This window comes from Sceloporus undulatus, chromosome 1, assembly GCF_019175285.1.
Source record: "Sceloporus undulatus isolate JIND9_A2432 ecotype Alabama chromosome 1, SceUnd_v1.1, whole genome shotgun sequence".
Lineage (NCBI taxonomy): Eukaryota > Metazoa > Chordata > Lepidosauria > Squamata > Phrynosomatidae > Sceloporus > Sceloporus undulatus.
The window spans coordinates 293,770,520-293,788,930 of NC_056522.1; the positions used below are offsets into that span (position 1 = coordinate 293,770,520).

Below are 18,411 nucleotides of genomic sequence, written 5' to 3' on the forward strand. Positions count from 1 at the left end.
ACGTAAGGAGGGCAGAGGACAGGGGGTTGTGGAGATGTCTCACCCCCAGGGCCACCATGGGTCCAGATCGACTCAAGGGTGGCTAACAACAAAAATTTAGAAGTCTCATCCAGAAAGATCTAGCACTTGTTATTGTTGTTGTTGCCCTTGGGTTGTTTCCAGCTGACAGTGATCTTAAGGGGAACTGTCCAGTTCCCACTGTTTAGTAAGATGTGTTTGCCATTGCAATCCTTTGAGGCCGAGTGTGACTTGTGCAGTGTGTCACCCAGAGGGTTTCCATGCCCAAGTCGGGATTTTGAACGTGACTCCCAGGATCCTGGCCCAACATTCAACGCTCCCGTTGGGCTCTCTAGTACTCCACCAAACTACAGGCCTCAGGCTTCTATGGGATGTGGCCATGCAACTAAAGCGGAACGGGAGTCCTGTAACTGTGCAGCGTGAAAGGGCCCAGAGTCAGATTGTCGCCAGAAGCTCCAGCAAAGTAGTATTTGGCTATTGCAATTCCACTTTCTTAAATTTAAGACTAAGCTTCTCTGCATCCAGTTAGGTTTCCTAGGGCTGCGTCCACACTGCAGAAATAATCCAGATTGACACCGCATGAACTGCCATGCCTCAATGCTAGGGAATTAGGCGAATTGGTGTTTTGTGAGGGCTATAACTTTCTATTTCAGAGAGCTCTGGTGCCACAACGAGCTACTATTCCCAGGATTCCATGGCATGGAGCCAGGGCAGTTAAAGTGGTCTCAAACTGAGTTATTTCTGCAGTGAGGATGCAACCTTAGGGGGGGAAATAATGTTGGAGGTGGAAATGACAGTGGTGCCTTTAAGAGATCGTGGACTTCAGCTCCCAGAAGCCTGAGCCATGTTGGCCAATAGCCTGGAATTCTGGGAGCTGAAGTCCAAAATCCCTTTAAAGCCAGGGCACAGTTTGGGGACCATTGGTATAACGAGCACAAAGAGCCCTGTTAGTCACAACGTTGCTGCTGCTGCTGATGCAGCCCAAGGACAGGAAGCAGCCCGAGCCCAGCCCAGAGGCAGCAGCAGCAGCAGCAGGCAGCTCCTCCCCGGCGGACAGGCGGAGCTCGGCCTCTCCCTCCGGCTCTGCTCCTGCAGGAAGAGCCCATCCATGGAGGACCAGGAGAGGCAGCCTTTGCTTCGGCCGCCGCAGGGAGCCTCCGCGCCCTCCTCCCCCCGCAGGGCCCGCAACGGTGAGCCCCCGGGGAGGGAAGGGAGAAGCGTCCTCCTTTTCCCGGACCCGTCCTCCAGTTCAGCCTCCTCCTCCTCCTCCTCCCCAGGGGGCATTGCAAAACGTCCTCCCTTTTGGAGCAGGAGCATGGGCTTCTATTTCTAGGCAGGGTGGCCAGGAGGAGACCAAGGCCCGGGTGGCGTGGCTTTGGGAGGTCACTCCGTGGGTTTCTCCCCAAAGAGGCTCCAGAGAATGTCAAAGACACACCGCAGAAACAACCCAGTCTGGCTCAGAGCTAGGTAATCCTAGGAACTGTCTTTGGTTGTGGTCCAGAGCTCAACAACAGAGAAGGCGGAAGGTCTCACAAAGTACAGTTTCCTAGAATTCCCAGGGAAGTTAAAGTGGTCCCAAGCTAAGTTGTTTCTGCAGTGTGTTTTGGACCTAAGACTGCAAATGCTAGGATTCAATAGGTTGGAGCTACAGCCCTTAAAGTGGACTCAGACGACATTATATCTACAGTGTAGACGCAGCCCATACAGAATGGTCCCCCTGCAGTGACTTTGGCTTGGTGCCAATGAGACTCTACTGGTTGAATAGGCCAGGAAGTCTCCCCTTTGCATTGCTCAAGCAATCCCTCTCAGCTCACTGAAATATTTCCCACTGAGGCTGGGGGAAAAAGCAACAACGAGGAGATTAAATTGGAAAGCTATCTTTATGAACTACAAGTCCCAAGATGCCTGAGATTTCTGAGGCTTTGTAGTCCAAAGTGTAACTTTGCAAAGCTCTGACATAAAACATGCCCCGGTGGCTTTCAGAATTGAGCTTCTAGTGGTTGGGGACTTCATAAAAGTTTGGAGAAACACGGTTCATCATTAGGTAATGCAATGAAAGGCTGTGCTGCAGTTACTGTAGTGGACTTTGTATGCCACATCTCAGGCTGAGAGATGTCTGTCTGTTCCCATTGCAGAGCTGAGGACAGGCTCTCCACTTATAATAATAATAATAAATAAAATCTTTATTTGTATCCCGCCCTTCCAAAAGATCAGGGCGGCTTACAGAATGCATCAAGTGCGAACAAATTACAGGAGTTAAAAACATATAAACAAACAGTAACAGCAGTCTAAAAACAACAACAATAAAAGCCCCTTAGCCCAACCTCATGGCCACGGAAGAGGAGGGAGGCCCACAGGATATTTAAACGGGGAATGCCTGCTTGAATAGGAAGGTTTTAAGATCCTTCCTAAATTGGGCCAGGGTGGAAGATGAGCGGAGCTCCGTGGGCAGCGTGTTCCAAAGGGCTGGGGCAGCTGTGGAAAAGGCCCTTCTTGATGTAGAGGCTAACCTGGCCCCAGGCACCTTCAGTAATTGCTGCCCAGATGTTCTGAGGGTGCGAGGCGGATTGTACGGGGAGAGGCGGTCCTTCAGGTATCCTGGGCCCAAGCCATTTAGGGCTTTATAGGTAATAACCAACGCCTTATATTGAGCTCGGAAGCGAATAGGCAGCCAGTGAAGATCTTTAAGCACAGGTGTTATGTGGCTGGTCCTGGATACGCCAGTGACCAGCCGGGCTGCCATGTTCTGTACCATTTGAAGCTTCCGAGTTTGGTATAAGGGTTGCCCCATGTAGAGTACATTGCAGAAGTCCAGTCTCGAAGTTACCAGAGCATGTACCACAGTTTCTAGGTCCCTCTGGTCCAGGTATGGGCGCAGCCGGCGAATCAGCCGAAGCTGGTAGCAAGTGCTCTTGACCGCCGCATTCACCTGAGCAGTCAGATGAAGCGACGAGTCAAGAAGCACCCCCAGACTGCGCACGGAATCCTTCACAGGGAGCGTGACCCCATTCAGGACAGGTGGAACAACCGCCATTCCTGGACCAGGAGAACCTATCACTAGTACCTCCGTTTTCTCTGGATTCAGTTTGAGTCGGTTTTCCCTCATCCAGCCCATTACTGACTCCAGACAGGCCATGAGAGGAGAGACGCCATCCCTCTGTTTCTTTCTCCTCTGTTTCTTTCTCGATTGTTTTTCTTAACTGCTTTATGTTTGTTTGTCTGTCATACTCTAAACATGACAATGATGGCATCAGTACACAGACATTTGTGACATCATTGCAAGGTAAAAGAATATCTGTATGCCAGCTCCGTCATTTCCTAGTGGGATAATGTTTTCCATCCCATGTGAAGACCACAGGCTACTTTAGGGGATGGAGCTGGCATGCACACCTCTGTCCTCAAAGAGGAACCACTGTGGAATTTAGGAGCGAAATGGCTGGGGAATTAAAAGGATTGTGGGCTGCCTACCCCCCTCCTGAAATCTGCTGCCTGAGGTGATTGGCATGCCCTGCCTTGATTGCTCATAGTTAGGCTACCAGGCTTAGTCCTTCCTTAGGCAGAACAGTCGCACCAATGGTTTGGGAGATTTGCGTGGCCAGTTAAAGACTAGGCCTTGCACCTGCACAGCAGAAATAATGCCGTTCAGTACTGCTTTAATGGCCATGGCTCAATGCTGTGGAATTCCGGATTTGTAGTTTTGTGAGACATTTTTCCTCCTCCCTCAGGGAGCTCTGGTACCACAATAAACCACAGATCCTGAAATTCCACACAATGGAGTCATGGCAGTTAAAGCAGCATCAAACTGCATTATTTCTTCAGTGCAGCATGCTCAATGGCCACAGAATGTAGGTTGCTAGGATGAGTGGTACCCCTGCAACACTTTTCTTTTGTGTTGCAGGGGATTCTTTTGGCATGAAGTCATTGCTAGAAACTATCAGCCTAATAGTAAGTAAAACTGTCTGATGGTTTTCAGTAAAATGGAGCCAAACTGGTTGTGATAAAAATAACTCCCTCAGTAAAAGAGTAGCCAAGCTAAAGAGGTTTTAAAGTTAAGTACAGCCTCCTTGAGGACACCTCAGAACAAATTGGTACGTTCACACAAAGTCAGTGTTATGTGCTGCCAAAAGTAATGAATTAATTATTTTTATTTACTGCCTTGAGTCCCACTTTGGGGGAAATAGTATTATTATTATTATTATTATTATTATTATTATTAACCTTTATTTATAAACAGTATAAATGAAAATATTGATGTTGATGATCCCATCTTTCTTCCAATCAGCTCAATGCAACATACATGGTCCTCTTTCTCCCCACTTATACTTACAAACTTTGAGGCAGGCCAGATTGAGAGAATGACCAGGCCTAGCTTGCTCTGTTAGTTCTCTGGCTCAGTGGTGGCTTGAACCTGGATCTCTTAAATCCTAGTCTGCATGAAGTACATTGTTGTACAGTAGCCAGTTGAGAGATCATGCAAAGAGTGATTCCATATGTCATGTACTGTTAGAAAGCGATCCTGATCCATACCCATAACTTATGATTACATTATGTTTTAGTTCAGTACTACCCAAAGTGGTGGTCTGTGGACTGGTGTGGGTTTCTGGCAAATGTCTATGAAAGCAAGAAACAGTTGTAGTCAATGGGCACAAATATGGTGCCAACCCCTGGCTGTTGTTGTTGTGTGCCTTCAACTCGTTCCCAAGTTTTGGTGACCCTAAGGCAAACCTATCATGGTTTTTTCTGGGGCCAAGAATGTGTGACTTGCCCTGGGCCAGTGGCTTTCCATGGCTGAGTGAGCATTCAAACCCTTATCTCCAGAGTCTAGTCCAACACTCAAATTATTACATTGTGCTGGCTCTGCCAGTCTCTGTCACATTTGAGAAAAAACCCAACTGGTCTCCCATAGCAGATAGCTTAAGCTTTTAGTGGGATTTTGGTACACTGGGACCAGTCACTATAAGTTCAGTATGTAAAACTCATTCAGGTTTGGGTGTGCTTTTCATAAATCATTTGAACTCTGTAAAACATTGTATGCTGGAATAAATCTAAGGTTAGTAACTGCCAGCATTTTCATCTAAGCTTTTCATGTAGATGATTCATTCTGAGAGTTTTTGATTGTTGGGATCAGTCTTTCAGTGCTATATCTTGAGATGTCACTCTGTAGAAATCTCTACTACACACCCAAATCCACCCATAGGACTTTTTATTCACTAATGTACCATTTGGAAATCATTTCCATATATGTTTCTAGGAACATTGATGCTGGGGTGGAATCAAATGTCATGTTTTTATAGTGGCATGGGGCTGCTTTTGAAGTGCCTGACTGCAGTTAGTTGAAACATACCTGCAGGTTTTGTAGCAGAAGGTAGCTTGCGTGAGGCCAGTTAGCTGATGCCAATTAAGTATAACTCAGCTCCAGCCCACACAAGTCCTTAAAGCTTATTTTGTACTTAAAATGTTTCCTTGTAAAATATTAACTAGGCGTATGAGATATGCTGTTTTAAAAAATCAGACTGCCGAAAAACAGCAAAGTGGCAGATGGATGGCTGAGTCAGCTTTTGCTTAGCTGGTATGCACACCTGTCACTTCAAACACAGAAATGGAAGCTGAGTTGAATGGCACTGGGAAACGTTGACCAAGAGTGAAGTTTTATGTGACAGAGAGCAAAAGAGATGCAGTGAGAGTAGAGGTGGGGAACATTTAGGCCGGCTAATATTTTGGCCTGTAGCTCTCATCAGCTCAATCCCACTAAGGACTGTTTCTTCACATCCTTAGTTGGATATTATTGTTTGAGATGTGCCTGTTATAAGTCTAAGTATTTTGAGTCTCTGTCTTGTGTGTCTAAAGAAATGCAATTGTATAGGAGGGCTTGGCTATAAACAATAGATTTGATGGGTGGAAATCGAAAGCATGTGAGTATGTGTAGCAATCAGTGGGTTTCTGAAACAACTTAGAAGTTCATTGTACGGTTGCACAATGATGTCAAGAAAGTGATTTTGTTCTGTAGGTTGTTCCAGACTTAGGTTGCTGGTAGGATGGAAGTTGTTGGAATCCTCATGGAACTTCTCAAGTGATTACTTTCCATATGGTCAAATAATAAAGTGCAGCAGATGCTCTGTATGCAAAAGTATATACTATGTCAAGTCAAGCCATGATATCAAGATATTGTAATTAGAGGAGAGATTTCTAGGTACATGTTCTGAGAAAGCATTGTTCCAGTCAACCGTGAAGATGGTTGGATACTATGGTGCCACCTGGGAGGTGTTCTGGGAGGTGCAAGTGTTCCCCCACTAGATTTTGAGTAATGTCATATTGTGACTTATTTGGCTGGAATCCTCTTGGTAGCTTTTTAACATTTACATGAAACCGCTGGGAGAGATCGTCTGGAGGCATGGGGCGCGGGGTTATCAGTACGCTGATGACACCCAAATAGTCTTCTCTATGTCTCCGACTGATTCAGTGACCAAGGATGGCATCTCTCCTCTCGTTGCCTGTCTGGAGTCGGTAATGGGCTGGATGAGGGAAAACAGACTCAGCCTGAATCCAGAGAAAACGGAAATACTCGTGATAGGCTCCCCTGGCCCGGGGATGGCGGTGGTTCCACCTGTTCTGAATGGGGTCACGCTTCCCGTGAAGGACTCAGTACGCAGTCTGGGGGTGCTCCTTGACTCGTCGCTCCACCTTACATCTCAGGTGGATGCGACGGTCAGGAGCACCTGTTATCAGCTTAGGCTGATACGCCAGCTGCAACCCTACCTGGGCCGGGGGGACCTTGAAACGGTGGTACATGCTCTGGTAACCTCTCGGTTGGATTTCTGCAATGCGCTCTACATGGGGCAACCCTTGTACCATACCCGGAAGCTGCAATTGGTGCAGAATATTGCGGCAAGACTGGTCACTGGTACTTCCAGGACAAGTCATATAACACCGGTCCTTAAAAACCTTCACTGGCTGCCTATTCGCTTCTGGGCGCAATACAAGGTGTTGGTTATTACCTATAAAGCCCTAAATGGCTTGGGCCCAGGGTACTTGGAGGACCGCCTCTCTCCATACAATCTGCCCCGCACACTCAGGTCTGCCGGGAAGCAATTGCTAAGGGTTCCAGAGGCTAGATATGTCACCACCACGCAGAGACCCTTTTCTACCTCGGCCCCCAAGCTCTGGAACTCGCTTCCCATCGAGCTCCGCTCGGCCGCCTCGCTGGAACAATTTAAAAAGGGGTTAAAAACACACCTATTCCAGCAGGCATACCCTGACCCCTGATGGCCCCGATGTACTCCCTTCCTCTCTCCTCTCAGCAGCATTGTTGAGCTAGCGTGAGACTGTTTACTGTATGATTTGTTTTTATGATGTTTTTAATGGTTTTTATTGTTATATGTGTTGTGTTGTGAAACCGCCTTGATCTCTGGAAAGGCGGTATATAAATAAAATTTTATTATTATTATTATTATTATTATTATTATTATTATTATTATTATTATTATTATTATTAGCTTTTCACATGTGTAATTGGGAGTTACATTATAAACACCTTTCTGAATGTTGTGCAAGGAAGTGTCCAGTACATTCTTGGCAGCTGGATAGCAGCTCCATCACTCAAACAAATGGCCATAGATTTGCCAAGAGGGTGTGCCTGGAGAACAGCTTTGTCCTCCCATACTTCTAGCACAAGTATGCTGACAGAGATTTATGCTCTGCCAATGTAAAATAGGATCTTGATGGCCTTTGTAAAAAGCTATGGACCATTGCCAGCAAGCAATGACATATATCACATTGGAATATGAGAAAGTGTATGAAAACCTAATGCTGAGGATGACATTATCATGGGACCAAGTAATATCATCCATAATAAAGGAGAAACAAGCCAATTTTTGTTCAAAAGAATACTGGATGTGTCCTCACCCTGTTGTTGGAGACAAATAGGCCAGTTTCTGTGCAAAAGCATATTAGATGAGTCAAGTGATAAAGCAAGCTCTCTGGTAGTAGACTAGTTTATTTTGGATACTGTGTGGTGGATGTCATAGTCTGTGCTATGCAATAGCAATGAATGATGCTGCTGCAATGGCTTTAGCTAGTATATCAATAGTAGTTTCTCCTAATCTTGATTTTCAGTATAAATATCATTGACAGGTCTGTGATCAAAGTTGGCATGTGACATCAATATGATACTTTGTTGTTATGTGCCTTCAAGTTGACTCTGACTTACGATGACCTTATCCTAGGGTTTTCTTGGTAAGATTTAATTCTGAGGAAGTTTGTCATTGCTTTCCTCTAAGCCTGAGAGAGTTACCAAAGTCACACACTAGGTTTTCCATGGTTGAGTGGGGATTTGAACCCTGGTCTCCTAGAGTCCTAATCCAATATTCAAACCACTAAACCATACATGCTCTCATTCAAAGAAACACTTTTATATCACCTTAACATAATCATGCTTTCATTTTGTCCCACACTTCATTTTTTGCTGTTCAGCAGCTAGTCATTACAGATAACTGAACACATACATTTTTATTTCAGGGCTCTCTTGAGATTGTACAGTTTGTTTTATGATGTTATACTTAACTTGGATGATCTAACACAGGATAATGCTAAACATAGTATTGCTTGACAACTGGACTGGGCACTTTAGCTGATGGTTGGCCAAAATCTATAGCCAGAATCCAGTAGGATTGCTCAGCTGATGAAATGGCTTCTCAATGGAACTATGAGGGGGAATTGCGACTCCCCCATGCTCTCAGAATTTGAGGCAGAGGTCTGAGAAACCCTGCAGTGCAGATTTCCATGAAGGGCATCAGCAGGGAGAAGAAAAGGGAAAGGTTGTGTGCTAGCAGGGGGCTGCTAACATGACATTGGGTTGAGACCTGTGTCAGCTAAGACAATTTACCATCTTCATAAAGCGTGATATGAGGGAAAAACTGTGAAAAATGTATTCATATAGTCGTCTTAAAAATGTGTTTTTTAGTCTCTTCTCGCCTAAAGTGCTCATTGGCTTTTCCACATTGTGGGTTTTATGGTTAAATTATATGACACAAATAAATAAATTTGACTAAAAGTTGTTGCAACATAGTGTTAATACACTTTTTGGACTAAACCAGTGTCTTTTGTCAGTAATGATTGAATGAAGGTGAACAAACAGAGGCACTTACATGGTCTGGGTCCATAGTACTTGAAAAGCCATATAACTCCTGTGAGCCTACTTGAGTTTTAAGATCTTGAAATCTTTCCATCCTCCCAGACATATGTAGTAAAGGAACAAGAAAGGGCCTTAACTCCTTTCCGTGGAAGGCTAGTCTGCCCTTGCCCTTGTTTTTCTGCTGTCAGTTTTAGACAGGCTTTTGGCCACTAACTGGGCTTTTTATAATGGAGACATTATACCTGTATCTCTCCCACTTTCTTTTAGCTTATTTGCTTGAGAACTGTTCTTCACATAGTTGCCAGCTTTTTAATTATCCCATGGTATAAGCTGCATTGGATCCAGTGCTGGGAGAAGGGCAGGATACAAAATAAATAAATGTATAAACAAACTAATAAATAGTCTTTAGTCTCTGTTAGGTACAGCATTTGCTACATGTTGATCAACGGGTTTTACATCCTAACTAATGTTTTGTGATGTCTTCAGCTCATGTTAGTTTGTTTCTATCCCAAGTGTTCTTCTTTTTACCATGCCCTCTTAGGCAAAACGTACTTTGGAATACTTTAAGATATCAGAGTTTTAAAAATGATTTCTAAAAACATTGTAGTAGTATTGATGGAAACACACAAATGACTATATAACTTTGAATCTTTCAGTTGCAGATGACCATGAGCTCTGCTTCAACCAAGCTGTAGTATTCATTGAAGATGCAATTCAGGTAAATTTGGGAAAAGATCTGCTTATTTAGCTCTGTTTCCTTTGGAGCAGAGCTTGGGAAGTTACTTTATGTAAGAAATTACTTTTCTTGTTACAGTTTTTTTTTAAAAAAGTAATGCATTTAATCTTTTAAAAAGATAACTCACTAAGTTATTTGTTATATTGTTTTGTTACTTTTCATTACTTCTTCTTCTGAGAGGGGCAGTGAGAACATTTCCTAATTTCTGTGGATGCCAGGCTGAGTAGACCCTGAAGCTCTGCCTGGGATCAAACTCACAACTCTGTGGCTGTGAGTAGCTGCAGGACAGGCATTTAACCACTCCACAACCCAAGTTCCCTTCATACTTTTCAGTGTCAGGTAACTGAAGGCCAAAGCAAATGTTCTGTCCTCTTCTGCTTTAGGTAATTACAGGAGCTCTCTTTGGGCAGCAGAACATAATGAAAAAAATTCTCATGGGCATCAGTAGAATTCTTGCCCCTCAAATCTATGTGGGTTGCGATGGAGCATTTTTAATAATAATAATAATAATAATAATAATAATAATAATAATAATAATCCATTTTTTCTCAAAGGAATCAAAGCGAATTACAGTAATAAAATAACATACAATTTAAGAAATACAATTACCCCCCCCCCAAACCCCATCCTTCCTCCCAATTATAAATTTTCAGAGGTACTGTACTGTACTGGTAAACAGAGACATTTGCATCACCTGTCAACATTTCTAATAAGGACCACTGTTCCTGTGCTCTTGTAATTAGCTGGAGTAAAGATGACTACTTACTGTAGGCGCTTGCTTTGTATTTTCAGAGTATGTGTTTTGGCATTGACTCTCTTAGTCAGTCAGTCAGTCAACCTTTATTAGGCATACAACAACAACAAACATTTACAACAAATAATTAATAACAATCCTGAAGTTTTATTGTAAATGTATATTGCTGTTGTATGCCTAATAAAGGTTGACTGACTGGCTGACTTTCTTAGTCATTGTAGATGTTGCTTTCAATGAGTCAGAAATGGCCTATTTAACTTTATGTGGCTTGGCTTCCACATTTGAAGAACAGAGCAAATGTGACACTTGAATTTATTTCTCTGTCTTTCATATCTCTAGTATCGTTCCATAAATCATCGCGTGGACTCTAACTCCTTATGGCTTTATCGATGGTATTATTCAGAAGTTTGTCAATGGTGAGCAATGGTGTGTGTGTTAACACTAGCATTACTATCTCTGTTGTCCATAGCCATACCCCTTTTGTAGTTCTGTAAACCTTTACTTGTTTTTTCCCCTCTTTCCTTTTTGTATTTCTTTACACATCTTAGGACTCCCTATAAACCGATCTTCTACCAATCTCTGTGAACCAATAATTGTGTTAGACAATGTTTTTTCCAAAGTAAATGATGGGCTATGTCTAGAGATATTTTCTGTCCTCTCTTACCAGCTGTTGAACACTCATGCTACAAAGGGAGCTCTAAGCATTTGGAGCCAATGGGTGTGTGTGTGTGTGTGTCTACTGGTGCAAAGTATGTTCTGTTACTAGAAATATCATTGGTGACCTCAGGTACAACAATATAAGATGAGCCTTTCTGGATTAAACTGGAGGCCTACTAAACAGCAAGAATGTGTCAGGGACAAACTAATTCCTCACATTTAAAAATAAATAAATATAGACACACAATTTCCTCTACTGTGGGGAAGATTTTGTGATAATAGGGTCCCTTTGGAATCGAATCATTGGTCAATGTGAATGACAAGTGGGTTATTTTACAAGAAAATGCTATCGGGGCAAATGCAGTGTGAACCACACTCTGCTGTCAAATTGATCCATCGATTTGAATCGCAAACTGATTTATTTGTAACTGGGAATGAGGCCTCAGTCAGTGTGAAATTGCTATTTCCAGGCAGTTGAGGACATAGCAACTTGTGTATTGCTATGTCTAGAAAAGACGATGGTGCTGTTAGCTATATTCATGATCTCTTGGTTAATTACAAGATGTATAGATGTCCAAAGGGCACCCAGTATTACTTTTGATGTGGAGGCAAATCTTCTATGAACTGATGGTATGAACTTAAACACTCCTATTTCTTGTTGCAACATACCAGTGTCATAAGTCTCTGAATGGTTTGGTTCTTGTTTTACATAGATTCTCTCTTCTAGCCAACGAAGAGGTTAGGATAAAGTTCTTCATCACTTTCCTTTGCTATTCCTCCTTGGGTCTGTACTGTCTATTGGACATTGTAATGATAGAAAGAGGCATAAAGTTATGGCTTGTGGTTTTTTATTTTGCTCAATTATTTTTTTATCAGTTTTGATGATTTCTGATGCTAAAGCAATGGACAGTTTGAATACATAATTCTTTTGAACCAACCTTTTCAGTTCCCTTCTTGTTTAATTGACATACTTATGTTCTTTTGCATCCTAAAGGATTTTGATTGCCATCATTACGTTAATCCTTGCTCTTGCTTTCCTTGAAACCCCTTCTTCGCTTACTGCCACGTCTGATGTGCGACACCGCTCACGAGCCTGGGAGCCTCCTTGTGGCCTAACTGAGAGTATTGAACTGCTATGCTTCCTTGTTTTTATAGTGGATGTCTCTGTGAAGGTTAGTGAACCCTAGGGTGTATATTTAAAGCTACTTAGGTGTATGTATATTTGTTCCTTAATATCTATGTAGCCCTTGTTTCCGCCAGTGAACCCAAGTTGGTAAGCATAATTCTTTCTCTTTAGTTTGTTTTCACAATAACTGCAGGGTAGTATAAACTGTGAGAGAATTGCAGACTCCAGTTTCATGGCTCAGTGGGAACTTGAACCTGGATCTCCCAGGTCCCAGTACAGTATTCTAACCACCAAAACACATTGGCTCTGCTTAAATAAGCGATGAATAGATCACTGCAGCATCACAATTCATGGTTCATTATGGGCATCTCAGCAGGCATGGGCTGTTGAGCTGTTGCAGTAGCATAACTTGGATGCTAATATATTATCAAAAGCCACTTTGACCAGATGTGGCACACACCAGCATGCAAGACTTATTTCAGTAGGGTTTAGCATGAGATTATACTTTGCAGCAGGATAATAGAATAGAATGGTATCTCTTGCCTTCCATAGTTGTATTGATGTGCCTTCACAGCTATACATTTCTGTATGGTCCCTGTTACTGTGATTTTGAAAGAGTTCAAATGCCTGCAAATAGTTAACTTACTGGAACATGTTGAGGTAAATGGCCCTCTTTTTTAAGGTCAAAAAAGCACTTTGGATGCTGAAACAACAGAGGGAGATTTCTATCTCAGTCTTTTATACTAAATTATTATAAATCTGCTGTACGGGTGTAATTCTTAACTATTTCTGTCCAAAAATATTATTTTCTCCACAGAAAATACTGTTCTCTGTGCAAACACACACATACATACAGAAAGAGCTTCTGTGAATTTTGTGCAGAATAAGTCCCAAATTGCAAAGATTCCCATTAGTCCAGTATTGTCTTCATCAGAGTTTCCTCACATTTGGCAAATACATAATATTTTTGAATATTCTTTTCACCCTTATTCTGTTCTTTCTCTGATACAGGAATGGGAATTATGTGTTCTTGCAGATATTGTTGAATTTCGTCTCCCAGCATTCCCTGTTGAGACATGCAGGTCAACATGAATCCCACTCCTTTTCTAATGAATTTAAAGAGAAAAATGTAGTATGTTCTGTGATGCTTATTTTGTAGTTAAAGATTGGGCAGTAGTAAAGAACTGAATATTAAAGTACTGGGAGCACCTAATAATATTCTCTGCAATGATTCTGGCAGCTTTTAACCAGCTGTATACAGTTTTGAGCCTTTGTGGTTAATCACATGAGATTATCCCTCCTTGTATCCAGTGCTCAGAAAATTTTGCCTGTTGGATTTTGCACATGGGTGGTCCTAAAAAGTAATGTGTCCATGCCCTGCCCATATTTGTGTATGGATTCTGACTCAAGGCTCTGAGAAGGGAAAAAGGATTCCTCTGCAAATCTACCACTTAAGGGACTCCTCAAATTTCCCATTGGTTATCTGGCTATTTTCAGAAAACACATATGAAAATGAGTCATAGAGTCATTTCCTAAAAAGCTCTTATTTATGTTACAGTGGCCTCACTGCTGTTCATGCTTGTATTGCCTCATCAGAGTTACCTCATAGGATGGGAAGAATTTCGAAAAACCAAGTGGTTGGTGGCATATATCGTGGTGCTCATAGCCTCACTTGCAGACTGGACTGTCTCTCTGAGCTCTTCCTGTGATGAGGTAAGGTGTGTGTGTGAGAGAGAGAATGTGTGTGAGCTCTGCTCTGGTGTCACAACAAATTACAATTCCCAGACTTCCATAGCATTGAGCCATGGCAGTTGAAATTGTGTCAGATCTGATTATTTCTGCAGTGCAGATGCAGCCTAAGAGGCAGAGAGACAAACTGAAGCAGAGTTAAGGAATTGAGAAGTGTTTGGGAATAAATTGGAAGAACAGACAATTTATTTATTTATAGGAGCCCTGGTGGCGCAGTGGTTAAGTGCCTGGACTGCAGCCACTCACTCAAAACCATAAGGTTGCGAGTTCAATACCAGCGAAAAAGCTCAAGCTTGACTCAGGCTTGCATCCTTCCGAGGTCGTTAAAATGAATACCCAGTTTGTTGAGGGCAAATTAACTTACAGTTGTAAACCGCTTAAACACTGTTAGTTCAGTATGAAGCGGTCTATAAATGAAGCTGTTTTCTTTTTATTATTGAATGTCTCACTTTTCTCTCATGTGGGACCCACAGTGGCTTACACGTTGTTAAAACAATAAGCAGTAAAACGATTGACAGTGTTGTGTTTATTGTGTGGTGGTAGAAGGCTCTCCTATCCCTTATAACCTCCACTGAGATCACTATTTTCCTACCACAGTTGATATGGGTCTGCATAAACACTCTCATCTAAGAGCATCTGGAGTGTGTGCATGTCTAGGGATAATATGAAAACTTATTCTTTTGTCCAGTAGCTTCTGTTATTTTGAGGAATACTAAGTTAACTAAGAAGTCATCTTATGGTAACATTTCCCCTCATTTTCTCCCTAGGCTCTATGTTTTTCTCTTACCATATATTGTGGTCATCCTTTATAGAGATAGAAAGCCATGGTTTGAAGGAAGTTCATCTTGTGATTGTTTTTTCAGTACATGGCGAAGTCCTTCTGTTTACAAGGAAGCTTTGTCATGGGAGAATGGCAGGTGAAAATTAAGCCTGCAGAGGGCTCTTTCCAATTGTAATAAGCCCATTCTGTGGTTCAGGATGTCCTGAGCAGGAGCATGTGTCTTTGATAATAGTTGTTAATGACTTTTACTTCTTTCTGTTCATTTGTTCAATTTATTTTATTTAATTATCCATATATTTTTAATTGGCCTTTGCCACATCATGTGGGAGATCAATTGTGGGGGAAAAACTTCCTTGTTCAGCTAACCTCCTGCATGTTTACTCCATTACCAACATTCTAATTAAACAATGATTCCCTCTTCTCTAGACTGAGAGGACAATCCTGTGGTCCCTGGAGTGACAGGAGTGACAGGAAATCCTCCTTTGAAGTTGTAGATCAGGGTGGACAATATGCAGCCCACATGTGCTCCTGGATATTTGTGTTGCACCAAGGGCCTCCTGGGGTACTTTAAAAAAAAAAAAAGGCCCAGATGCACTAGGAGGCATGGGAACATTTTTTGCCACTCCTCCACCCAAGCCATTTTCCAGTCACCACCTGTTCCTAAAAAAGTCCTCTCCTAGCCCAGAAGAACAAAGATGGTCCAAGGGAGCCAAAATGCCTCCATACCTCCTACAGACCATTTTGGGGCAAAAAGTACTATTTATTTATTTATTTTATGGGGTCATGTGGTCTCCATAAGTCCAAAATGACTTGAGGGCACACAACAACAACATATGGTGATGGTACAACCTTCTGAGGAGGGGTAATGCAGTTGGCCTCCTACAGGACATCCAAGGGAGAGAATGCAAGTATCCTTCCACAGTTGCCCACCCCTGTTGTAGATAATGGTCTCACCCTGAAGTGGAAGATTTAATCTTGGAGTCTACCTCCTAAACTCTTCCAGCCACTGTGGAGGTTTATGTGGCTTCTCCCTTGCCAAGGTCAAAATTCTGAACCAGAATTCTAGGGGAAGGAAAGAAGAGAATGGTCTGGAAGTGTATGAGAGGAGGGAAAGGCTTTTCATCTGTAGCCCTTTCAGCCACTGACCATGTTCCCAATGTAGGGGAAAATTTCACTTAGACCTAGGAGTGGTCTAAATTAATTCTCTCTTGTTGCTGGAATTTTTAAAGATTGAAAAGTACCTTATGAAGTTGGAAGAAAATAACACACACAGTGATCTCTGTTTTTTCTGCCTATCCAGTAAGAGCTGAGAAGGGCTTTGGACATGTTGCAGACTGCACTGTCATTTCAACTCTTTGACCATAGGATTGTTCTCTTGAAGTTGTATATGTCTACGTTGTGTTTGTTTGTGCAAAACTAAACTTTACTGTTTAATTGGACCAGTCTGCATGGACCTTTATTAAGAAGCAACTGATTATTTTGGTCAGGTGCTGGGTTTGTTTTTGTTTTGTCAATTCAAAATACTGTACTCTTTCTCATCTTAAATCTTAGAAGCTTAGAATACGACGAATCCTCCGACCCTTCTTCCTCCTTCAAAACTCTTCAATGATGAAAAAGACCCTGAAAAGCATCAAGAGGACATTGCCAGAGATTACAAGGTAAATCAGAATCTGTTTATTACCCCCCAGCAGGTAGGTACCAAAGGAAAAAATACTGTGAAAATGTAGACATTATTTCCCTACTTTAAGGCTGCATCCACACTGCAGAATTAATACAGTTCAACACTGGTTTAACTGCTATGGTTCCATCTAATGGAATCCTGGGATTTGTCATTTGTTATGGCCCCAGAGCTCTCTGAAAGAGAAGGCTAACTGTCTCACCAAATTACAAATCCCAGAATTCCATAGCGTTGCGCCATGGCAGTCAAAGCACTGTCAAACTGCTTTATTTCTGCAGTGCTGATGCAGCCCATGTTAACTATTTCAGAGGGAGAAACGGGGGAAATCCTGAATGACTGGCTGGGTTGGTTTCTGTGTTGAAAATGTTGAGGAATTCAAGGAGGTATTTGGGATAACCTCCATCATAGCAGCTGAAAGCAAATTGTGATTTGTGAGTCACAGATTTGTGAGTCTGAGGAGAGAAGGAGAGATCTGTGGTCTGCTTTCAGTGAGATAAGTCAGATAGCTAGTATGGTGTAGTAGAGAGTTGGCATGGTGTAGTAGTTTGAATGTTGGACAAAAACTTCAGGAGACCAGGGTATGTCTCCCACTGGGTGTCCTTGGGCATGTTTCACTGTCTCAGCCTCAGGGGAAGGCAATGGTGAACCTGTTCTGAACAAATCTTGCCAAGAAAACCCTTGATAGGGTCATATCAGAATACCAGGTCTGTTGTGTGCCTTCAAGTTATTTCCATCTTATGGTGACCCTAAGGCAAACTTATCACAGTTTTTTAGCAAGATTTGTTCAGAGCAAGTTTGCCTTTGCCTTCCCCTGAGGCTGAGAGAATGTTACTTGCCCAAAGACACCCAGTGAGTTCCCATGGCTGAATAGGGATTCCAACCCTGTTCTCCAGAGTTGTAGACTAACATGCAAACCACTACACCATGCTGGCTATCAGTGTCACCTTAGGGTCACTATAAATCAGAAATGACTTGAAGGAAACAAGAAGAAGTCTTACATGACCAGAAGAAGCTATATACTACTTTCGAGTCTCTCTCTTCTTAGTTAGGCATGAATTGATAAGAACACAAAAATATGCTTTACTCAGGCACTTACTTGAATTAAAAATAACTCCCCCACTTTTTTTTTTTTTTAAAAAAGCATATTGATCTGGTTTGTTTGAATTATGGTGTCTTTCCACCTGCTCTTGGCATGCATTTTAATGAATGGGCTAATGTTGGCATTTGTATTTTTATTCCTATTAGTGTTATGCTGCTATTAGCACTTCACCTGTTTCTGTTTACCATGTTTGGCATGCTGCTGTTTGCTCGAACAAAGGTAACTAACATAGATTATTACTGTCATGATTGATTATAAACCCCCCCCCCAAAAGCTGTTTCTCAAAAATATTGGAAAATTCTAGGGTTTTTTTCTCCCTGAATACAAATCTGTGTTCTCTTCCACCACCGCTTTACACATTGTCTTTGCCTGGCTCAAGTAAGTAAACAAACCTTCAAAATATGTTATGTTTAGCAAAGTAGTAGCAAACTATGAAAGTACAGTTGGCCCTCCACAATTGCTGGGGTTTGGGGTATAGGACCCCCACAAAAAGTGGAAAAATGAAAATATCTCTAGTCCCCCCCCTTTAACCCAGTCTGTATTTCTGTCTCTATGGGCTAAGGAATCTTAGCGAAGTCCTGCTCTTGCAGGGCATGCTAGACCTTGTAGACTTGGATGTGGCTGGAGAGAAGAAAAGCAGCTGTGGCAGGGTGACCAGTGCTGGGTGAGACCCAAGGGGTGGA

At 42.4% G+C, this 18,411-nt stretch overlaps 1 protein-coding gene across 5 annotated transcripts in view; it reads left to right on the plus strand.

Annotated features, from left to right (window-relative positions):
* Positions 1-954: 954 nt before the first annotated feature.
* Positions 955-18,411, plus strand: part of TPCN2 (two pore segment channel 2) — a 44,806-nt gene continuing 27,349 nt past the window's right edge. Inside the window, exons 1-8 of one of the 5 annotated variants that reach the window (XM_042476160.1) lie at positions 955-1,208; positions 9,805-9,866; positions 10,978-11,054; positions 12,290-12,467; positions 14,018-14,134; positions 15,034-15,087; positions 16,503-16,609; positions 17,875-17,947. In XM_042476160.1, coding sequence (XP_042332094.1) covers positions 1,127-1,208; positions 9,805-9,866; positions 10,978-11,054; positions 12,290-12,467; positions 14,018-14,134; positions 15,034-15,087; positions 16,503-16,609; positions 17,875-17,947 — 750 coding nt within the window. In that variant the 5' untranslated portion in view covers positions 955-1,126. The other 4 variants (XM_042476169.1, XM_042476180.1, XM_042476199.1 and 1 more) reach the window with 4 other exon arrangements.